We start from the raw sequence: 21790 nt of genomic DNA, 5'->3' as shown, positions 1-21790 counted from the left end.
TATGAACACAGCTGTTTTATGTATGTATATATTCTTCTAACTGCCTGGCCTTATTAATAGTTGTTCTTAGCCTATCACATAGGTATCACCTAAGGCTACAAAGAGAATTACTAGAGAGCAGAGGAGGTATGTGTCAGCATCCTGCTAATGGGCAGTTATGGTTATTAGGAGGCTTATCCTTAAGCAACAGTTCACACATACTGAAGTCCAGGGGAAAGCTGAGAGTTAGGATCTGATCTACGAAACTAAACACTTTCCCGTGTTGTGTTAAGGAGACATTTCAAGTTTTGGTGCCATTTTATGACTTACTTCTTTCATTTGTTTTGTAAGTGCAAACTACTTTAAAAAGAATTCTGGAGAGGTATTCTTCAAGAAATAAATTAGAAAAGGCAATTAAAAAGACTACAACGGGAACTAGAATGTGGCCTGTGAAAAATATACGATGCCACCTTTGGGTTAAATTTTTGAAAGTGTAAATTTTTTAAACTAAAGCTATGTCAACTTGAATTTTAATAGACTGACAAATGGGCATCCTAAAATGTTATATTATCTCTACCTATAGTCATGGGGTGAAAGTCATGCTCTATAACTTCACAACTATATTTTATCATGCTTTTAAAATCATTATTAGACACAGTAAGCATACATATATTAGGAGGATGAAGACATACACTGACAAATCAAACAATATTTCCATTGTCTTAATTGGTGTGTGGGTCATCCTTTTTAGTCTAAATTATGAATGCCATTTATACTTTTCAAAAACATAAAACTTTTTTGGTATTTGCTTTTAACACTATTATTGTTTTTCTTATTGCCATATAAGATTTTTCCAATATAGTAAGAACGATAGCTTCTTGTCATGATTGTTGAAAAAAAAAACTTTTCCAGCCTGCTGACTTTCAATTTAGATATATAATTTCATTGTATCTGTAGTTTTTCAAGCTTTATTTAGGGGCAGACACAGAAATGAACATGATCCTGTGTATGCATTAAAAATGATTTTATGGATTTAGAAAAATTCACACAAATATTCAAACATCCTCTTTCAAATATATACCGTAAGGAACAGTGAGCGTTTCTGCTGGCAGTGTAGATGAAATTGTGATACAATACTGAATTGTAATCAACGCAATAATTATAATGGATGTTGCTGAGTTGTAGACCGGGAACTAACGTTTAATGTTTTAGTGGCTGTCCTCAGCCTGTAACCAGGACCCTCAATCTATATATCAACATCAATGGCACTGTGCCAGCACTGGATATGTGGGCTGCAGAGGACAGGGATGATGTCTGCTTTGCATGAGCCATTTTCTACTCTGTCTTCAGTAACCTTCTACCCCCACAGAAAATCCTTGAAATGTGCTTTAAAGTCTTAGTAAGAGAATATTTGTACACTTTAAATGAGATGGATCAATGAAAATCCAAGTTAAACTCAAATTAATTAGTGATTATCTTTTATACATATAGAGTTTCCCTATCACAAGAGAGTTTCCTAATACTAAACTTGGAAAAGAGACATTTTATGTTTGGAAATGGATACATTGCCAATGGTGTGATCCTTAGCTAGGCCTATGATTAAGACATCCATCATTAATTTCTGGTTTTTGAAAATCTTTAATCTTCAGACTATAGAAATGTACCCTCCCCCCTCCACCCTATAAATAAAGGACTTTAAAATCCCCAATATTTCAAAATTATAGGAGGACTGATGAATCCTGCTAGATCAAGGATGGCTGAGAGCAAATAGTGGCCCTCCAGTGGTATCTGAGTATTCAATGGCAGCTAGGCCTCTACATATGTCCACTAATGATAGAAACAGGTAGATGCATATCAAAGGACAATGTAAGTGAAGAAAGGAAAGATACTCCAAATACAGATAACATGTGTAGCAGCAAAAATCTCAAAAGAAGTGTGATTTATGGTTGGAAAATATTTTATTCAATTGTTTCAAAGTCTCATCGTGTCCAATATTTATGATCCATGATAAACATAAACTGAATTGGTTTATATGCAATGTTTATACACAACGTGTAGGGCTTGTGTTTTTTACTTGATAGTAAGTCTGCCATATTCTTGAACTTAAACTATATGGTTTGGGTTGATTCACTAAAATATTAATACTGAATTCAGCTGAATTTGGTTCCCTGTAAGTGTGAGTTCATGCTTCTGCAAAGGTCCGTGTTTGAGTCTTCTCTTGGCCTAAGTTAATCTAATCTATAAATACAGAACTCTCTTCATTTCAGGTCACTGGGTGGGCTACTTAGCCAAATTAGGACATAAACACGGGTGGTAGCCATTTTTGTCAGTTCCTTCAGAAGAAGGCAGACACATTCATTTTCTCTCAAAGGTGATGATTTAAAGTATGAACTCTGATTAGCACATCATTCACTATTTATCATTTCTGTCTTATCTTTTAGTGTCCATTGTCCATCAAATGCTACAGTCTAAATTGTGCTAATAATCACCACAGGTATTTCTTCATTGTAAGTAGTTCTATATTGGTGCTGCTATGAAGAATCTATATTTAAGAGCATTTTGACTATTGGTAATCAGTATGCTAAAGCCACATTTCCCCTCCCACGTTTATTACAGCACTCTTCAAGGCAGTCAATATATGGAATCATTCTAATGACTGTTTATCACTCTAGTTGGCAGTGTGAACCTGGGAGAGTAGGGCCTAGTGAAAGTCTCCTGCAGTAGCTAACTCACTCAGAGCATCACAAAATGTATACTCTTATGGTAATGAAGAGTCACGCTGGGACAAGGTTAAGCCTCAGGTGGCAAAAACTTGCTCTTCCATAGAGGCACCTGAATAAGAACAGTCGAGGTAAACTCACTCCTATCCACTCACTATATGAAAACAAATTCCAAGAGCACTTCTGTGTTTTGAAGAAACTGAGGCCACCAGGCTCTTGTTTACTTAGAGTTTTCTCACAAGCACTCAGAATTTTCACATGACTCCATTCCTGGACTGTGCTCTGGCAATGTCTAGTTATTGAGGGAAACAGATGTGGAATAAGTGCACAATGGAATACTATTAAGGCAAAAGGATTATTCCATTCGCCATCAAATGAATCCAACTGGGTTATAGTATGTTAAGTGTAACAAATCAGGCACCAAAAGACAAATACAACTTGGCCTCGCTTATATGCTTGGTCTAAGAGACATAGGCTCATTATATTTGAGAGTGTTGATTAGCAGAAGTGGGCAGAGCGGGTGGGAGGACGAGAAGGGCGAAGGTTGCATACTGCTTACTAACTTAGTGTTAAATAGAATAGCTTCTGTTGTCTCATCTAACTTATTATACAAAATGATAATTAATATGATGCCTATTTCACAGAGGAGAGGGAATGAATAGCACTACCAATGACAGTGGTTTAAGGTTTTAGCAGTATGCAAAATGTATATATAACTAGCACCAGGGACCCATAAATCCGTACAATTTAAAAATGTCAATTTAAAGAGGGATACTCATGTCCACAAAGCTTCATGTCTTGATATCCTTGTCACCTCATTATCTTTCCCGGCTCCTGCTCATCAGCCACGCACACCCTAAGTGTGATTAATGAATCCTTTCATTTTTGGTTAATAGCTTGGCTCTAGCTTGAACATAATCCCTCACCTTTGGCTGGACCCTCATATTAGCTGATGAGTGTTTAAAGGCTATTTGGTGCTATTTGTAAGTGATTATTTGGACCCAGACAGCTAATACGGACGGAAGACCATTTCAGAAGTCTCTGTGCTTAGAAGGCTAATACATAGACTCTCAGCTTCACAGACTTCTCATTTCTACTTCCAAGTACCTATGTGGGTGTTGGGTGTTTCTGTTGTCTCTTGTGTCTCTATGAGTACGTGTGTCTGCTTCTGTTTGTGTTCCTGTCTATGTGTGTGTGTGCACGCTTTTGTGTCTTTGTGTGTAATCCTGTATGTATTTGTGAGTAGTTGTGTAGGTACAGGGGTATGTCTGTGTATATTTATGTGCTTCTTTTTATTTCTCTGTGTTTCTGTGTATTTTGTGTGTTTATATGTGTTTGAGTTTCTGTATTTTTATTTATATATATGCTTGTATATGTATTTTGTGTATTTTCATGTTTGTATGCATTTGTATGCATATTTGTTTTTGATGTGACTTGTTTTTGATGTTCATTGTATGTGATTGTACATTTTACATGTGGTTGTGTGATTTTGTGTCTACGTATGTTTGTATGTTCATGTCAGTGTTGTATGCTATAGGTACGGGGTACTTTCTGATGACAAAAAGCATATAAGGATTTTCCTGTATTTCTAATTATCCATATATTTACAATAAATTAATATGCATTGGGCAAATATTTAACCAATTAGGATAAAAACCCAAGAAAGTTGAGGGTTGTAAGACAGGTGGGTGGTGAACTTACTAGCTCTGGCCTTGGCTAAAACATGTAACTGAAATAGAAGATTGCCTAGTCAACAGTAGCTCACAGAGATGGCCCTAGTGTCTGTAGCCAAGCAGAACGACAGGGCTGTTCTCTCAGGTCAGGAACCTACCTTCACATTCAGTCTTGGTTAAGAAGGTCCCAGCTCTCCATGGCTTCTGATGGAATCCTGGACAGCACCTGTCACAGCTCTCCCCACAGGTGTTATGTTCACACTCACAGCGCGATTTCTAGTCACAAAGGGAGAGGGATAAGTTTTGAGGGTTGTACAGAACCACAGAAGAGGGGTTGTCCCTGAAAGGCGGGTATGGTATGCGGCAGTTGGATTCAAACCTTCTAGATTAAACACAAAAATCTACAATCTTGGTCAGCATGTGCAGGAGACAATGGCAGTGCTTGGGTTCTGCACTCGTGTGGGCTGGTCCTTGCCATAGCTGGAATCACTAAGTTTATGGTTCTTAAAGGAGCAGGGAGGCCCCGTTGAAGACTGACTTCTCAGTTTCTGCCCCTTTGAGCCTTTATTTTCTACAGCGTATGTCTATTGTAAGGCTCTCTTCAAGTCTCATTAACAGGCTCAGAATAACAAAACATCAGGTTTCATTTCTACTGAGCACCTAGGTACTTAGGAAAAATGGGAGTTTCGACTGTCGTTATGGAACCTGTGTGTCCTGTGTTCTCGGATCTATTCACAGTCCTTCCAAGGTTGCTTTTTGTACTCTCAATTCTCCAAAAACAGTGTTTACCAGTGACACTGACAGATAACAAAGGTGCCAAGGAGCAAGCAACATGGCAACCTCGTCCACGAAAATCAGCAGAGTCTTTCATCTTCCTAGGAGATAACAGGATGCAACTCATTCATCAGAAAAGTAGCTTTGAATATAATGCTACTTGTAGTATATTTTAATAGATGGGAAGAAAGCTGCAAGGCCTTATAGATATCCGCTCGTTTTCCAATTTGACATCTCTTCTCTAGGCTACACAGTTGGTGATTTTGAATTTCACCAGTTTGTTTATGACAGGAGAAAAACACACGCTCATCTGTCTTCTTGAGGTTATGTTCACTCAATACATTCATTGTCATTAATGAAAAAATTCTACATGAAAGCTTTCATGCTTGCTCTAGCTTGACAGTCTCAACACTTGAATATTCTCCACCTGGTTTCTTAGTGTCCCTACCCACGTCAGCTCGCTGTCACCGGGATACCTATATGCACACGATTTTCATTTCTTTGCATGATTCTTTTTTTTTTTTTTGATTAAAAATTTTCTAAAGGACTGGACAGGTAGATTGATGGCAGCCATTCTCAAAGAGCTAAATCGTGCATCAAGCTGTCATAGCTAGAAAGACTTCAAAATAGATACCGCGTTGGAACCTTTATGGGAAAAGAAAACTAATCTGTTTCTTGATGTAGTGACGGTTGGATTCAAAGTCTATCATCCTAACTGCCAGCTGCAGTTCACCCTGGCAAGGCTTCCTGTTAAAGCATCTAAGTGGGGACCTGACACCCATTCACAGCAGTTCCTTTCAGTAAGCCTCTCCTGAAGTATTTCACAACGTGGCATTTCATTTTCCTAAGCATCCTATAAATATACCTACATTGGTTGCAGGATCAAGTGGACAAGCCCGGGCATGACCATAACAGATGCACATCCCGCCGACTGAAATATCCTTGACAGAATAGTAATACTGAAAAAAAAAGCCAGAAAGAAATATTGTTAGCATTGCTGAAAGGAAAGAACAGGAAGACCGGGTAGGGGGAAGCAGGGCAGTCAGTTAAAATGTCACATTTTGCCTTCAGACTTTCTGAAAAGCAATCTGTGTTTCCTGAGGTTAAGTAACTCCTACTTATACACTGCTAGCCCCAGGAAAGGCTGTTGATTTATGCTACATGCCCTCCCAGGATTTCTCTCCCATGGGCACTACCATGTTCAGGCTAGAGCGCCCACTGCCACAGCAGCTTTCACCTTAGGGCTGTGGACGGTCGTAATTCTTCATAAAGTTGTTTTACACAATTTCTCATAAAAACAGAAACAAAAACAAAAACAACCTCTTTAGTTGTGATCAAGAGAAACCAAGTATTTATGTGGCAGGATGTTCTCTTTTACTTGATAGATTTGAAACAGAACAATACCTTTAAGGGAAACGGTGGTAGTAACCATATAATTTCTATAAAGATTCACAAGAAATTTGGAAGGAAAAAAGGGGAATGTGAAAGTTTGATGTACTGAAAACTTGCCTTTTTGTTATGTTAAAATGTTCTTACCATCACTTTCCCATCTGAAATTAATACAAAGCTACAGTCATGCTCATTTTAAACCATCAGCTATTTTTAAAATACAATTCATAATTACAGTGCTGGACTAAATTGAAATTTTAATTAATGTGTATAAGGTTTTATAAGCACTGGAGTTTTTTTACTTTCTCACTGAGTATCCAAATACCCTTCTCTGTGAAAGAAAGTTCTATTAGTACAACAATATACAACGAGATATGGCAGCGTTAGTAAAAATAACGGACATGTATTTGAGTTTCCTAACTAAAATCATTTATTCTTCTCCATATTTATTTTTTAATCTTCCCTTTGTACTGTTATATGCATATAGTAGTGTGTTTTATGCTATTTGTTATATGGTTCCAGCTCCAGAAGGCCATCGGAACTGTGGCTAATTCATCTCTGATTAGTACCTCTCCTGGTGGCTCTCTGCTAGCCACGGACTCCCTGGTTCCAGCCACCCAGTAAAATCAAGACTCAATAAACTGTAACCCAGCTATCAGATTTACATGTTAAATTATGGAAGGAGAAGCCCTTGGTCCTGCCAAGGCTAGACCCTCCAGTGTAGGGGAATGTCAGGATCAGAAGGTGGGAAGGGAGAGTGTTTGGGGAGGGGGAGCACCCTTACAGAAGGGGAAGGGGATAGGATAAGGGGCTTACGGACAGAAACTGGGAAGGGAATAACATTCAAAATGTAAATAAAAATATCCGATAAAATAATCTCAATCCATAATATACCCACACAATAAACTTACAACCAATTGATAAGGATATAAACCACCCACCTAGATAAGATGTAATTTGCCCATCTAGATACACAAAATCCTGTATGCATCCATCCCTTAAGAATAGTCATAACAATCTGTAAATATGCAGAGAGGAATTTCCCTGGGCTGCTCCCTCTCCTCGTTCAAGTCTCCTCTGCCTTTCTAAAACTTTTCTCCTGCCCATCCTTCCATCTCATCCAATGACTGGCCTCATTCTCTCCTATACCTGCCTTCACCTGCACAATGACATCATCCTACATATACCTATAATTTGAACTAATGGAAATGCTGGGAAATTTGGGTAACTTAAAAAAAACTCTCTTTAGTTAATTTCATGACTTAATAACATAGGTACAAATTTTCTTTTTTTTTGGAGCTGAGGACTGAACCCAGGGCCTTGAGCTTGCTAGGCAAGAGCTCTACCACTGAGCTAAATCCTCAACCCCAGGTACAAATTTTCTTAAGAGTATTTTGTGAATGCTTTTAAAATTAGGAAAAAAAATTTATGTGTAAGCACACATTGCTTTTGCTTTTGAATCTGAAAAGTTGAAATGTAATATTCTATTTTCCTTATTTAAATTTGCATGTAGTGTTCACTTAACTTGAGTACTTTTGGGAAATGTATATATATATATATATATATATATATATATATTCAACTGCTCATGTACAATGCTATTATAAACACCACTCAGCCCTGCAAAAGATGATAAAAATAACAATAATTTTTTCATCGATTTTCCCTGATGCTTGTCAAAGAAGAAACCTCACAACGATACTGTTCAGACTTCTTCATGCTAAAAAGAAAATTAAAGGTGTTTTGTTTCAATCTGTGAAGAATCCAAACAGTATCATGAAGTAATGATTGCTTCTGCATAAAGCAATTGACAATCTGGTGAAATATAATACAAAGTAAAATGGCTTCAAGTTTGGAAAATGGAAGGCGCTATAATATCTACCATATGCTGGGTGGAGATAATTAAAACTCCAGCAGTAGTTATATTGTGATGATGGAGAGGTCACCCATGGGTAAGTTGAGCAATGAGGAGAGAGAGCAGGTGAAGAAGGATGAGAAATTCACACTTGTGTGCCATCAGTAGGTTCTCTGGTGACAGCAGTCTGCTTTTCATGTGATCCAGATCTAAGAGCTTGACCTACAGGTCTAAGCTCAGATGACTGTGATTTTTCTTTCTTTTTTTTTTCTTTTTCTTTTTCTTGACTGTGATTTTTCTTATTCTACAACCTGCAGTCATCAAGTACACCGGTTGCTTACCATGACTGTGCCTTAGGATTCAAGACTGACTTGAACAATTGTAATAGGTTGGTTGTATGGGATCAGACCCTACACAAACTAGTGCTTAGAGTGTGGAGTAAGTAGGGAGGATTGGGCATAATCAAAATCAGGAGTGGCAAGCTGGCTGGTCATCTTTCTCATAATGAGTTCGCAGTTGTCTGTTTGGTACTGAAATAAAGCAAGGCCTTAGCTTTGGTTGACAACTGCTGAAAGGCATATGTTAATTGTGTTCCTAAAGAAAAAAATAAACAACACTTGTGGAATCATTTTTATCACCTTTCCCCATGGCAGAGCTGTGTGTGTGCACACGTGTCTGTGTGTCTGTGTCTCTCTGTGTGTGTGTGTGTGTGTGTGTGTGTGTGTTGTGTGTAGCTCATACCTAATGGAGCCCTTAATAAATAAATATTTGTTAGCCTGGTCTTTGGACCAGCAATATTGACATCTCTGGAACTTTCAAGAACAGTCAACTCTAGTCCTGCTGAATCTACATCTACTGAATTAGGTTATAGTTTCCACAAGGACAACAGCTGTGTACATTAAATATATAAAATGTATTTCTTCATGTGACTTACTGTTAAAAGTGTTTCAAAGGCCCTGTACTTGAACACGTAGCTGCTCGGAGCCAAGTGTAGAATTACAGATTCTTTAGGTAAAGAGACAGAAACTAATGTCGTTCCTTAAGATGATTATTAATGAGCTATCGTAGTGCTCATTTTAAAAAGAGGAAATTTAAGTTGAAAAATGTTGGAAGGCTAGGTAAATCCCATGTAATTAATAAGTCACAGAGCTCGGATTGGAACAAAGGAGGGTCTGCTGGGTTCTAAGGTCACTAATGATAAATGGTTCTACAAATCCCAAAATGGTTTTTCCACGTCTAGACAGACCGTGAGGAAGATGGGCACAGTTCAGGCGCCAATGCGATTCTCAGCACTTACTCTTCGCGTGACAATGGGGTCGATTTCTCTGGGGTCTTTGTGAGCAAACATCATCAAGTCAGCATTCAAGGTGCGGATCCGCTGAAACCTCAGGCGAATATAGCGAGCGGAGGTGAATTCCAGCAGTTCAGGGGAGGGGTCGTCAGCACTTGGTCTCCCATTGATCAAAGAAATGTGAATCTACATGAAGCAGAAAATGGTTTACAGACTTACTTTTCCTCCTCCTTTCCCACGCTGCAGATGCAGGCTCGTGCTCACACACCTGAGTGTGGTAAAGTAATTGAGCCTTTCAATACACGTGCGTGGAACGGTTGGCTCACTCCTCCCTGCTCCATACACTGGATGCTGCATTTATTTGTAATTGTGTCTTCTAAGCCATTTCATCCTCTTGCTTCTCATAGCATTTCCAGAAATTAAGTACTAAATCAACTATAATGTTCTCTACAAATTGGGTTTTTAATTATTTAAAAATCTGTTATATAGTTTTAGAAAAAAAAACACTGGGTAAGAAAAATGCTAGGCTGTATGTGAAAAAACTAGGACTCCCCCCACAGTGCATTAAAAATAATTCTGATTTTTAAATCTTCCCATGACAAATGGGGAAATATATTTCAGAGATGATATACAGAGCAAAAATGATAAATTTTGATGGAAACTAGATAAATCTTTGCTCCCAGACATTCCAATAGATTTGTTTTTGTTATGATTTATATATTTTTTTAGTAATTGATAGACCAAGAAGACAAAAATTTACACAGGCTATTATATACAGTAAGGAAAATAGATTGCCTGGAAATGTATTAAACCTGGATGTGATAGTGATATTTTTTAAACAAAAATAACAGCACAATTGACACCAGAAGAAATACAATTTGATCAGCCCATTTTCCAAGTACAAATGGAATTCGCCCAAATACACAAAAAGCTGGTGTGTTTTCACAGGCCTACTTCAGGAGCAGATAATCCTTTCTTTCAATTTTTTTATTTTATTAGTTATCTGAGAATTCCATACAATGCATTTTGATCATATCAGTTCCCTCTCCTCACTCTTTTCAGATCTTTCTCAATTCTTTTCCTACCCAAGTTTGTGTGTATGTGTGTGTGTGTGTGTGTGTGTGTGTGTGTGTGTGTCTGTGTGTGCACATGCACTTAACGTCAATCAAGTACAGTGTGATATCCATTAACTCTTGCATGTCGGGACTTCTCTGAAGCATGATCCACACAACAGCGATTATACACCTAAAAGAAAAGTGTCTCTTCCTCTCCCAGCAGCCTATCAACTTCCCACAAAAGAACAGACAACCTATCAGAGAAGAATAGATAAACTGTAGGTTTAAATAAAAGAGCTACCACAAACAGAGGGTAGGGTCCTTGGTACCTTTAATAGTGTTTTTAAATCAATAAGGGAAAGAAAGCCCCAAAACTAACAATAAATCGGGACAGAGATATTAAAAGCATTATTGAGAAAAACCACAAATATGGCTGCTCATCAACAACTGATAAAATCCTATCATTTATGGGGCTGGAGAAATGATTCCGTAGTTCCGAGCACTGTCTGATCTTCCAGAAGACCCGGATTCAGTTCCCAGCACCCACATGGCAGCTTACACACGTCTGTAAGTCTAGCTCCAGGGTTTCTGACAGCTTCACATAGAAAGGCATATGGGCGAAACACAACTGAACATAGAATGAGAATATATTAAAAATTCTATTATTCATAATATGATAAATATTAACTAGAAGTATACTGATAAACTATTTTTTTTTCAGTTTTTAGGCTGACAAATCCCCAATACTGAAAACACACTTTGAGGACAAGACTAGTTTTGTCACATGTCTTATTTTTATGAGTGTTTAAAGCTAACTGACAAACATCTTAAACATGAACTGGGCAATGCATTTCAAAATGAGAACATGCCCGGTTATTGATTTGAAATTTCTTTTTTGTACAAAGTATAGATATTGTAATAATATGAACGGAATATATTCAGTATATTAAAAGTTCTCGTTGTCCATTCCCAGATGTCTGTGCTGAATCTGATTAAGTGTGTTGATACATGGAGGTGGGGAGGCCCTTTGGAGGTAATTAGACCATAAGGATGGTGTCCTCCTGAGGGGGATTAGTGTTCTCATGAGAAGATTCCAGAGTGCTAGCTTCTTTTGCACCAAAAAAGAACACGAGACTAGACTATGAAATCCAGGAAGAGAGGTCTCACTAATTGATGAGCGCTATGCTGACCTCTGACCTTAGCCTGCTAGCTTCTGGAGATGGGAGAAACCTAGTTCTCCCCTTTAAAAGCTATGCGAGGGAAAATCTACCAGCTTGAATACACATGGATACATTCTTCTAGCCCTTTTTGGAATATAATAAGAGAAGGAAACCAACTTGTCAGTGTGTGAGTGGTTCCATAAATCACATACCTACATTCTGTATGGATGGCATATTACTTATAATGTAATTCAATCAAATCAAAATTATAAAATAAATATTGACTTGGTAGTATGCTTTGAGAATACCACATCCAAATGAAGCCATGCACACTTTTGTGTGAAGCATATGCACACGAAAGCACTTGTGAAAGTAACCCCGGATTATTAAGTGTGGAGTGTTTGAGCCCCAGTGGAGGAGAACACCGTAAAGTCTGTGTATACGCTGCAGAGTCTTGATTCAGGTCAGTCTGGAATCCTCATCTTCTTTGGAGGACAGTATATCATCTGTGTTAATTATATTTTTTGGCAGGCAAATCGATGATATGTATTTCCATCCCAGAATTCCACTTTTAGATAACCCCAGAGAGCATTTTACAAACTGACTGCCAATGAACTACTTCAGGCAGTAGAAAAATATAGCAAACACTGAGAGGAGAAACCAATTCTGATGCTACACACACACACACACACACACACACACACACACACACACACATACACACCAGACTAGGCTGAAACACATTCTGAGTAAAAATATAAAACTCCAGCAAACTGGATCAAACTCTGATATTTAGTGTTGAATGGACTCATGGAATTGACACATTGGAGGGAGATAGAATGCTCTACAAAAGGCTGACTCTCACAACATTGTATCTTCTGCTGCTGGAGATCGTGAGGCTTACCTGCATTTCTAATATTCCACGGTTCCAGCATCTAACCAATGAGCCAAAAAATGTGTTTTAAATTACATTGTTTCCTCTGTGTAAGGAAGGATCAATTAAATGTTTAAAGAAAGAGTAAATGGTCCACGAAGTTCTTGAAGGTTAACATCAGCACCCTCAAAAGGTTACTGTTTCTTGAATGTGTGCCTGAATTTCTTTCCCCTCTTCCCTGGGTTGCCCTATTCACAAACAATTTGAAGTGAAAGAGGAACCTATTGAATATGTTGGACTCTGGACTCTGAGTGTACTCGATGGTTCCTTGATGTAAATGGTACAGGGAGCTATGCTGGGCTATGTGTGGATCAGTGAATTTCTCACACAAACATTTTTTTTTTAATTGTGTAAACGTGTTCATTTAGATTAGTCAGCCCCAGGATAGCACCATGAAGTTTTCAGCAAGAGAACACTTGTCCTCACAGCTTTGGTATGTTCACCAAGTCACTCTGCCAAGAGATCCTGTGAGCATAGTCAATCCCAAGCTGTTTCGGGTATAAAGAATCAGCCAGCTGTTTGTTTATCGTGTGGGCTGCTTCCTTAGACTCTCTCTCCCTCTCCCTCCTCCTCTCCCTCTCCCTTCTTCTCTCCCTTTCCCTCCTCTTCTCTCTCCCCCTCTTCCTCTTCTCTCTCCCTTCCTTCCTCCCTCCCTTGCCCCCTCTCTCCCTCTGTGTGTGTGTGTGTGTGTGTGTGTGTGTGTCCTTCTTTCTTTCCCTCCCTTCCTTTCCTACCTCCATGAGTATCAAATCGCAACATTGGATAAGATATTTCCTCTGGCAACACGCTGTCCAACTTCAAGTTTTCAGGGCTGTTTAACATACTTCTGATTTCCTGCGGTCTGACAACTAGAGGGTGTCTATCTTAGGCTGAAACTAGAGGACTTTAAGAGCACATCCGCCTTGCTGTGAGGCCATGGGGAGCTCTGAACGTCTAGTGCCTTCTGTAATGTTTTCCATTACAGATAATACTGGTGGGCTGACAGCCATGCTGGCATAGAAAATCGGACCCCCTGAAAACATCTGATGATGGCCCTTCAGATTTTAAAATGCCTTTTCTCAGAAATGCGTTTTCACAGGCAGATAAATGGGGAAAGTTCGTTAGGATGTTTCTTTCCATTGATAAATGACTGCTCAGCAGTACATCTGGTCCAGCAGTTGACTGGTCCTCAGTAGGTAAAGTAAGCTACATGCCAAGTTTACCTTCAGATGGCTAAGAACTCTGTGTTTATTTTATTTGGCTTTAAAATGCAATTTTAAATTATTTCATCCAACAAATAATCAGGTTTCTCCCCTGGAGAATCATTCTTTATTATGTGATGATATCTGCTTTAGATGGTTGGAAGTGCTTGTAGTCTTACTAACTCTCCCAGGGACTCAGGGTTGCTGTGGTACTGGGTGGACAATAAAAAGGTTTGGAGGTCATTGATAACACATCAGAAACTTTTCACTGAGTAGTGGGAGGAATGAAGTTCAAAAAGTAGCATACCCCCTCAGAATATTCTTAAATCCAGTTGGTATCAGCAACCTCAAAGAGTACGGCAATGAAATAGGCACAGCATAATCAAAGTGAACAGACCTCAGGAGGAGAAGCCCTTGGTCCCGTGAAGGTTCTTTTCCTCAGTGTAGGGAAAGCCCGAGTGTTGAGGCAGGAGTGGGTGGGTGGGAGGGGGAGCATCCTCATGGAAGCAGGGGGAGGGGTGGGAGAGGGGCGAACCGGGAAAGGGGATGATAACATTTGAAATGTAAATACATAAACTATCCGATAAATAAATAAATAAATAAATAAATAAATAAATAAATAAATAACAACGAGGGTGTATGTATAGAGTAAGATCATCCAATCAGAAGCACCGCAAAGGTTTTTACTCAGGAAAGAATGGAAGCTGGTAATGAAAGTTATAAAAACAAACATGCCTGTGAGATCTAAACTCTGAAAATGACTTTGAAAAATTAGCCTAAGTATTTCATTTTCAGGTGTGTAGAAAAATGATTTGTAGAATAGACGGGGAGTGGGGGAGATGAGGTTTAGAAAGAGGAGATAGTGTGGCCTTTGTTTCACTGCTACTATGGTTTGGCCCCCAGTGGTAATTGGCCTTTTCTGGTTTCCACCTCCTTCATACTCTTACTGCTCCAAAGCTCCTTCCATTCCATGGCACTGGCTTTCCCAAAAGTCACCAACAGCCTTTGCAGGATTAGCTAAAGTGACTGGTTCTCAGTCTGTAGCACATCGGACCTACTTCAGAACTGAATATCAATTACACTATTGACAGACCGAGATGGCAAGCTTTCCTCATTTGGATCCTACTCCACCTGACTTTCTCTTCTCAAGCTCCCTCAGTATTCCAGTTTGACATTCATTATCTGAAAACCTCTAGGCAGAAGGGTGCCACTGTAAAATGTTGTAGATCTCAGATATTTCTGTGCACCTCACATGATATCTTCAGAATGAGAGATATTTTTAAAGATGAAAGTAATTTGTCTCATTTTGGGATGTTTCAGCTTGCATTTTTGGATGAAGTTGTTCATCGCGTGCCTTAGCCTCCTCCACTACTGGAGTGGCATGGTGCTTCTCCCTTCTCTGCATTTTCACCTGCTTTTAAAAAACTTCATACCTGCATGTGTATGTGCACATGCACACATACATGCACATGCACACACACGCACACATGCGTACATACATACATGTGTACATACACATACTCATGCACACTTGTGCATGCACACATGCATGCACACACATATGCACACATACGTGCACACATATACATGCACACACATGAACACACATGCACACATGCATGCATACACACATGCACATAGACACACCCACACAGACATGCACATACAGAGGCACACATGCACACACGCACATACACACATGTACACACACATGCACATACATGTGCACACACATACATGCACATGCATGCACACACACACACACACATACAGAAACACCCTTGCTAATAAAAAATAATGGCTGACTCAAATTTTCTGAATGAAGAAAGTTAATGAAAGTCCCAAAGACTTAGTAAATTCTACTATTTTCTATAAAGAAAAAAACTTCTTAGGTTTGTTGATGAAAAATTTCTATTAATGTAAGTATGCAGTTTTCATAGAAATCAAATTAAGATTAATAATCTTTCATCTTTTTTATTTCTGAGCATTTTATGTTAAATTGATTTAAAAAACTTTATATATTAATTTTAGCCTATTACTCCCTTTCCTCTTGTCATGCTAATATGACTGCAATATAAGTAAATTTTATTACACTTTAGGTTTCCTTTGATATACTATTTTTTATCCAAGATTTACACATAAATGTGATTTTAGAAAAACATGATATTGTATTTGAACTTAGGATCTATTCACTGTGACTTACTCAATCAGAAAAGATCTCTGTTTGTTAATCCCATGTCTTTTATTATCCCAGTGATTTATTACTGAGAAATTATTAAATCTGTCATCACAAAAGAAAAATTTCTGTAAAGAACATTAATGGAATCTGCTTGTAAAAATGCATATGTCCCTCCATGGGCCTTAATAGTCCTTTTAAGCAGAATCGGAAATATGTTCTTTATAGCATATAGCATACTCATTTAATCTAGAGAACGTTTGGTAACTGTCACTTCATTCATTCAGGACCCTAACAGGAATAATTACTCCTGCATGGTTGATGATTTCAGAGTTGATTAGAGAGTGATCCTTTAAAGTTGGCATGCTAAAGACTACATGGACCTGACTTCTTTACGCACCCTATTCCCAAACTACAGGCCCATGTTAGCCTAGCGAACTGCTTATCACATAGGACTGCACTATAGACAACTCTGTGTTTCAGTGTCCTCTCAGCCCTTCTTTCATTTTCTCATACAAGGAGTTTTATTCCAGACATATACTTTGTTTCAATTGCTCTAAAACTGACATTGTGTTTCTCCCAGTTTTTTCCAGTGGTAATTCTTGGAATTGTCTTTCCCTGATGAAAGCTTTCCCTGCCATGAGATACTTAAACAAATTCTTCACTGTCGAATAGATTGCCATTAATAATAAGAAACATAATAAGAAAATCAGCCATCTTCATAGAATATTTGTCATCGCTTCCTCTTACTTCTCTAGTCATCTAGTGAAAATCAAAATCCTGGGCCTAAAGGTTTGCATGATTTATCAGCTAGTAAGAAAATATCTTTTGCCTCTTACTTTGAAATAGAGTAGGAAGAGACATTTTTTTCTTTCCATACAAAAAACAGATTTCATGGGGCAGTGACTTCTGTGTTCCATAGAACTAAAGACCTCACAGATGACTTAAATTTTAAGCAAACCCACAGACAGATTAAAGTCTCAGCTGCTTTAAAGGTTCTAGTTTTCTCAAAGTCTCAATGTTGAGATTTTCCTGGTTTTCAGAGTTTGTCTTATGGTCTTCTTGGTTTCAACAGCTCAAAGCAATCCAGCAAAGCTTTTTTTCCCAAGTCCCCTGTTAAACATGAGCTTTACTAACTTTCCTCTAAACATGCCCTGATGGGTAACCTGTAATCCATCATAATTAAACGAAAGAGCATATGACTCCCACTGGTCATGATGTGTGAGGAGGAGGGAGACTAGTAAGTGCCAAAAATTTCTGAAAGGAGTAAAATCATTACTACATGTGCACCACACCCTTTCCTTTGATTTCTAACTTTGAAAGGTCCTTGGCATATACAAGTTTCTTTTACATACTGTATTCTCAGTGCTTTTAAAGTAATAAAATAATGACCTAGGCACAACAATGTATTTACCACTGTGTTTTTCTTTACACAGTTCTCTAATATTTGCATGGATTAAAAAAAGACTTGTCAAAAAAGGTTTTCTCAGTCACTTTGGGGAGCTTCTCATCTACACTTTATCAAATGCAAATGTCATTGCTAAATCTTTGTGCGCTCAAGCCAAGACTATACAGGGATACAGTTATCACGTGATCTTCACAGCCAGGAAGGAATCCAAGCGGAGCAGTTCCAGAGCAATCCATGAGGGAAAATACTAGCAGGAAACTCTCTCACTCTCCTCAGACATTTGCCTTGCTCCAAATTTTACTTTGGGTGTGACTTAACTGGAGATAGCTTAAGAAAATAGAATCACGAACCATCTACTCAACTCCCTCACGTATTTCATGCTGACCTTACAAGTGGACATAGCACTAGTTACTGTTACACGGTTAATAGTTATCAGAAAGTATGACCAGAATGTACTGACTGATGCCACCTTAATTCCTGCTAATGCTTCCTGAGCGTTATTACTCTTTCTTAAAGAATAGAAACGCTGGATTTTAGCAGTTATGTCCAAGTGTAGCTAAGATGTGTCCTAATTCTATTCTGATTTCACTGACTATACATGTCAGCCCATCTTTACACTATCAAACAAATCAACGGTGCAATAAATAACATCTGGTCATGCGGATACAACTGGAAGACTTACAACAGCAGGAAGCCACTGCTGCTGAGTCTTCCATACATCTGTTTCCCATTTAGCATGCTTCTTACTATCCAGTTGTGTCTAGGACAGTGTTGCCGTGTCATCTCCACTTCCTCTCTGGGCCTCACCCATGATTCTTCAGATTCTTTGGTTCTTCTTTCCCTTAATTAATTTATATGGGATTTGCCCCTCCAGTCTTATGTATTGAGGACTACCTGCTGTGGGATTATTATGATTAAATGTCTGTTGTCCTACACAGACATTTCTGGAACCGACTGAGAAGAGATTTCCTGAAAGGGGACAGGCTCAAGGCAGAAGAGAATATGGAAGATTACCAAGCCATGGGAAGGTTCCACACTCAGTCCATATAACACTCTCATATCAACAAAGACTCTTCTGGTTTCCAGAAGTAAGCTTTTGGGAAAATCACAACCATAACTACCATTATCATCCAAGCATAATCCAAATTCTACATTTTTTATTAATTTCCAATTTTTCCAAATTTTTGTTAAATTCAGCATGAGCGAAATGTGTGGGTAAAGTTCTGTTATGTAAGTATTTTATTAAGTGAGAACAGTGGTACACGAAACAATTCACACTTGGTGAAAGCTCTACAAGGTTAAAGTACTAAAACTTTGAGCTATAGGGAGATTTAAAATGTTCATACTCAAAATAAGCAGCTGTGAAATTAATAGAGCTTTCTTAAACACAGAGATATAAATTAGAGCAAGTCCTGAATACAGGGAGTGTTTCATGACCTACATTGATAGCACAGAACAATTCGTACCCTCAAAAGCCATATAACAGCACAAAGGAAGACTACAGCAACACTTTTCTGTTTTGTTTTCAGTCCCTGTGTGGGAACACTTGTTTAAAATTAAAATCTTGGAGCAGGCAGTACAAATAGTACGCCAGATCCTGTGTCATCCCACCGGAATAAAGCCTGCATGTGTGTTTGAAGGAGAAAAATCAGTCTCCTTCAGCCTTGTTCTCTGATTCAAAGCCTCCTCAGGGATAAAGTATGGTTGGACCTCACAAGCATGACAATGAACATATTTACATTAATATGCTGTTTTGATGAGACATTTTTTATGACCACTGACAGACTCAACTGATTTAGAGTCATCCGTTGTAGACAAACAAAAAGATCTCTCTGAAACAGCAAGACATAAGAAACTTTAAAATACAATATAAAAAGGTACTGATATTTGGAGAGAATTTGAGATGTAGCACTACCAAGCTGAGCGTGCTCCTTAGGCTCACTATACTGATGACTCTGGTGCTGTGTGTTTGCAAACCATGATTCACCATCCCACCCTGAGTTTTGCTCATTCTTTATTTGACTACCTCTTTCCTCCTCTTCTACTTTCACATTATCAACTTAGTGTAGTCCTTTCTACGTCTTCTGTATTGTTCATCTAGCTGTTGTTGAGCAATTTCCTCTAAGATAAGCCCTTCATCTTGAAGAAAGGTCATGTTCAGACAAAAGATGTTAAAAGAAAAGTGAAAGAAAGGGATGCTCTAAGGCACCATTTGGGGTTGACTGACCCATTCACAGTGGTTGCGTACCAAAAATCCTACAAATTGGATGTTTACATTAGGATTCATAACAGTACAAAATTACAGCTATAAAATAGCAACAAAAATAATTTTATAGTTCATTGTCATCACAACATGAGGGACTGTTTTGAAAGGTTACAGCATTAGGAAGGTTGAGAACCATTGCTCTAAGGGGATATAAAACATTCCATCCTGCAGGGAAGCTCATTAAACTCAGGAAGTAAACAATTTAGTAACATCAGGAAGTCTCTGAAACCGACTAGATTCAATCCCAGAGCATACATAGCTATAAAATCAGCAGAAAGACATTCTCAGACAACCTGAAGTACAGAGATGATCAGAGCAGCTGAACAGCACGCAATAATGGGTAGAGATGAGCTACATTGCCTACAAGAAGCAGAGAGCACTCAGATGCCTGGAAGAGACTCAGACCTACTTAACTGCTGGGAAAGGACATCCTTCCCACTCTGTTGACCACCTTCAGCCTACCAAGTATCCTCCAGATTGCCAGCTTGCATGAGATGTCACCTGTCCTTTTGTAGATGTCTTTGAGTCAAATCTTCTTTGAGTAATCATCTGTATTCCTCTAAGTAATCCCCATAAAAATCACTGCTTCTCCAAGCTACACATTGGTGGTATCTTTACATTGTTCTGGTTTTGCTTTCCTATGTGGAGTAAGTAGAAACTTGTTAACATCTCCCCAGGAATAGTGAAACAGGACACTTGTCCTGCCTACATTCTCATTATAAGAGAAACACTGTATCAATGGTTTGTTAAGTTTCTATGCTTTAAGTGAAGTCACATGTTTCATATCTCTAAACATGGACCCAATTATCTTTGTATCAGAAAATGCTGGTTTTATTCCTCATGTTTCTTATTTTTTTACTGCATAAGAAAACTTTTCTATAACTTTTTTTTTTGCAAAACAAAATTTGCATTCTCCACCACTGTTAATTAAGTGCTTTATTTTAGTGGGCTTGTGATCAGACCCTAATGTGGGATTCTCTGTGTGGTAAAACTCTTTCTAGTTGTGTGCATATGCGTTTGGTTTTTAACATCTCACTAATTGGAGATAGTATGTGTTCAATGAGGTTTTGGCTATTCACTTCTCTGATGATTATTTGAATCATCAATGTCTGTTATTTTTTTCTTTGTATAAAGCAAACAATAACAATACCTTAAACGTCTATTACATGGATTAAAGGAGATTCATGTGAAGTTATTATAATAGGACATAGCTCAAAAGGGAAATGTTGTTATTTGTTATTATTGAGAGTAAAAATATAATCATGGAATTACTATGTATCTCATAGTGCTTTCCATTTATCCCAGTTACCTATTGCCAACCTGTCCTGCCTGAGACAGGGGTGACAGCAACAAAGTTTTAACTCACGATGGAGATTCCACCCTGCAGCTGTGAGATATTAAGGTACTTGAGTGCAAAAGGAAGAATATACAGGAAGCCCGCCAGAACATATTCTTGTATCTTCTCTTCTTATCCACATATGACTTCTACAAAACCAATTAAGGGAGAAAATAACAGAAAAGTTCCAAGCTGAAGACAGCCACATGTGATGAACCTGTTGCCGTGGAAATGACATGATAGTTTCAAGGACTGAGATCAGAGGAGATGACCAAGTACCAACACATTAGCTGCAGGAAGAAGAGACTACAGAATTGCTAACATCTGGGCAGGAACTTGTAAGAGGAGAAAGATGAAACGAAAAAGAAGGTAATGTAACAAGGGACCCTCTACAAATCCAACTTCACACTTGAGAGGTGGCTGGGGCCACTGCTGTGTTTGTGTCTCATCTCTGTGACGGACATAGACTGCTACATATTCCAAACAAATGAAGTTTAAAGAAAATGTCTCACAAAGAGGTTGACTCATCTTGTTGTGTGCTTTACGGAATGAAGGGTGACAATTATTGCCAGTTGCTGTTGCTGACATCCCGA

At 38.4% G+C, this 21790-nt stretch overlaps 1 protein-coding gene across 8 annotated transcripts in view; it reads right to left on the bottom strand.

Moving 5' to 3' along the window:
• The window catches only part of Lama2 (laminin subunit alpha 2), a 647931-nt gene that overhangs the window by 388149 nt on the left and 237992 nt on the right, over window positions 1-21790 (bottom strand). For all 8 annotated transcript variants that reach the window (XM_063264627.1, XM_063264628.1, XM_063264630.1 and 5 more), the window contains exons 5-7: window positions 9688-9867; window positions 6016-6105; window positions 4531-4648 (exon numbers count right to left, since the gene is read on the bottom strand). In XM_063264627.1, the coding sequence (XP_063120697.1) occupies window positions 4531-4648; window positions 6016-6105; window positions 9688-9867 (388 nt within the window). The remainder of the gene's footprint in view (window positions 1-4530; window positions 4649-6015; window positions 6106-9687; window positions 9868-21790) is intronic.

Source organism: Rattus norvegicus, chromosome 1 (assembly GCF_036323735.1).
Source record: "Rattus norvegicus strain BN/NHsdMcwi chromosome 1, GRCr8, whole genome shotgun sequence".
Lineage (NCBI taxonomy): Eukaryota > Metazoa > Chordata > Mammalia > Rodentia > Muridae > Rattus > Rattus norvegicus.
This window is presented reverse-complemented; position numbering and strand designations above follow the sequence as displayed.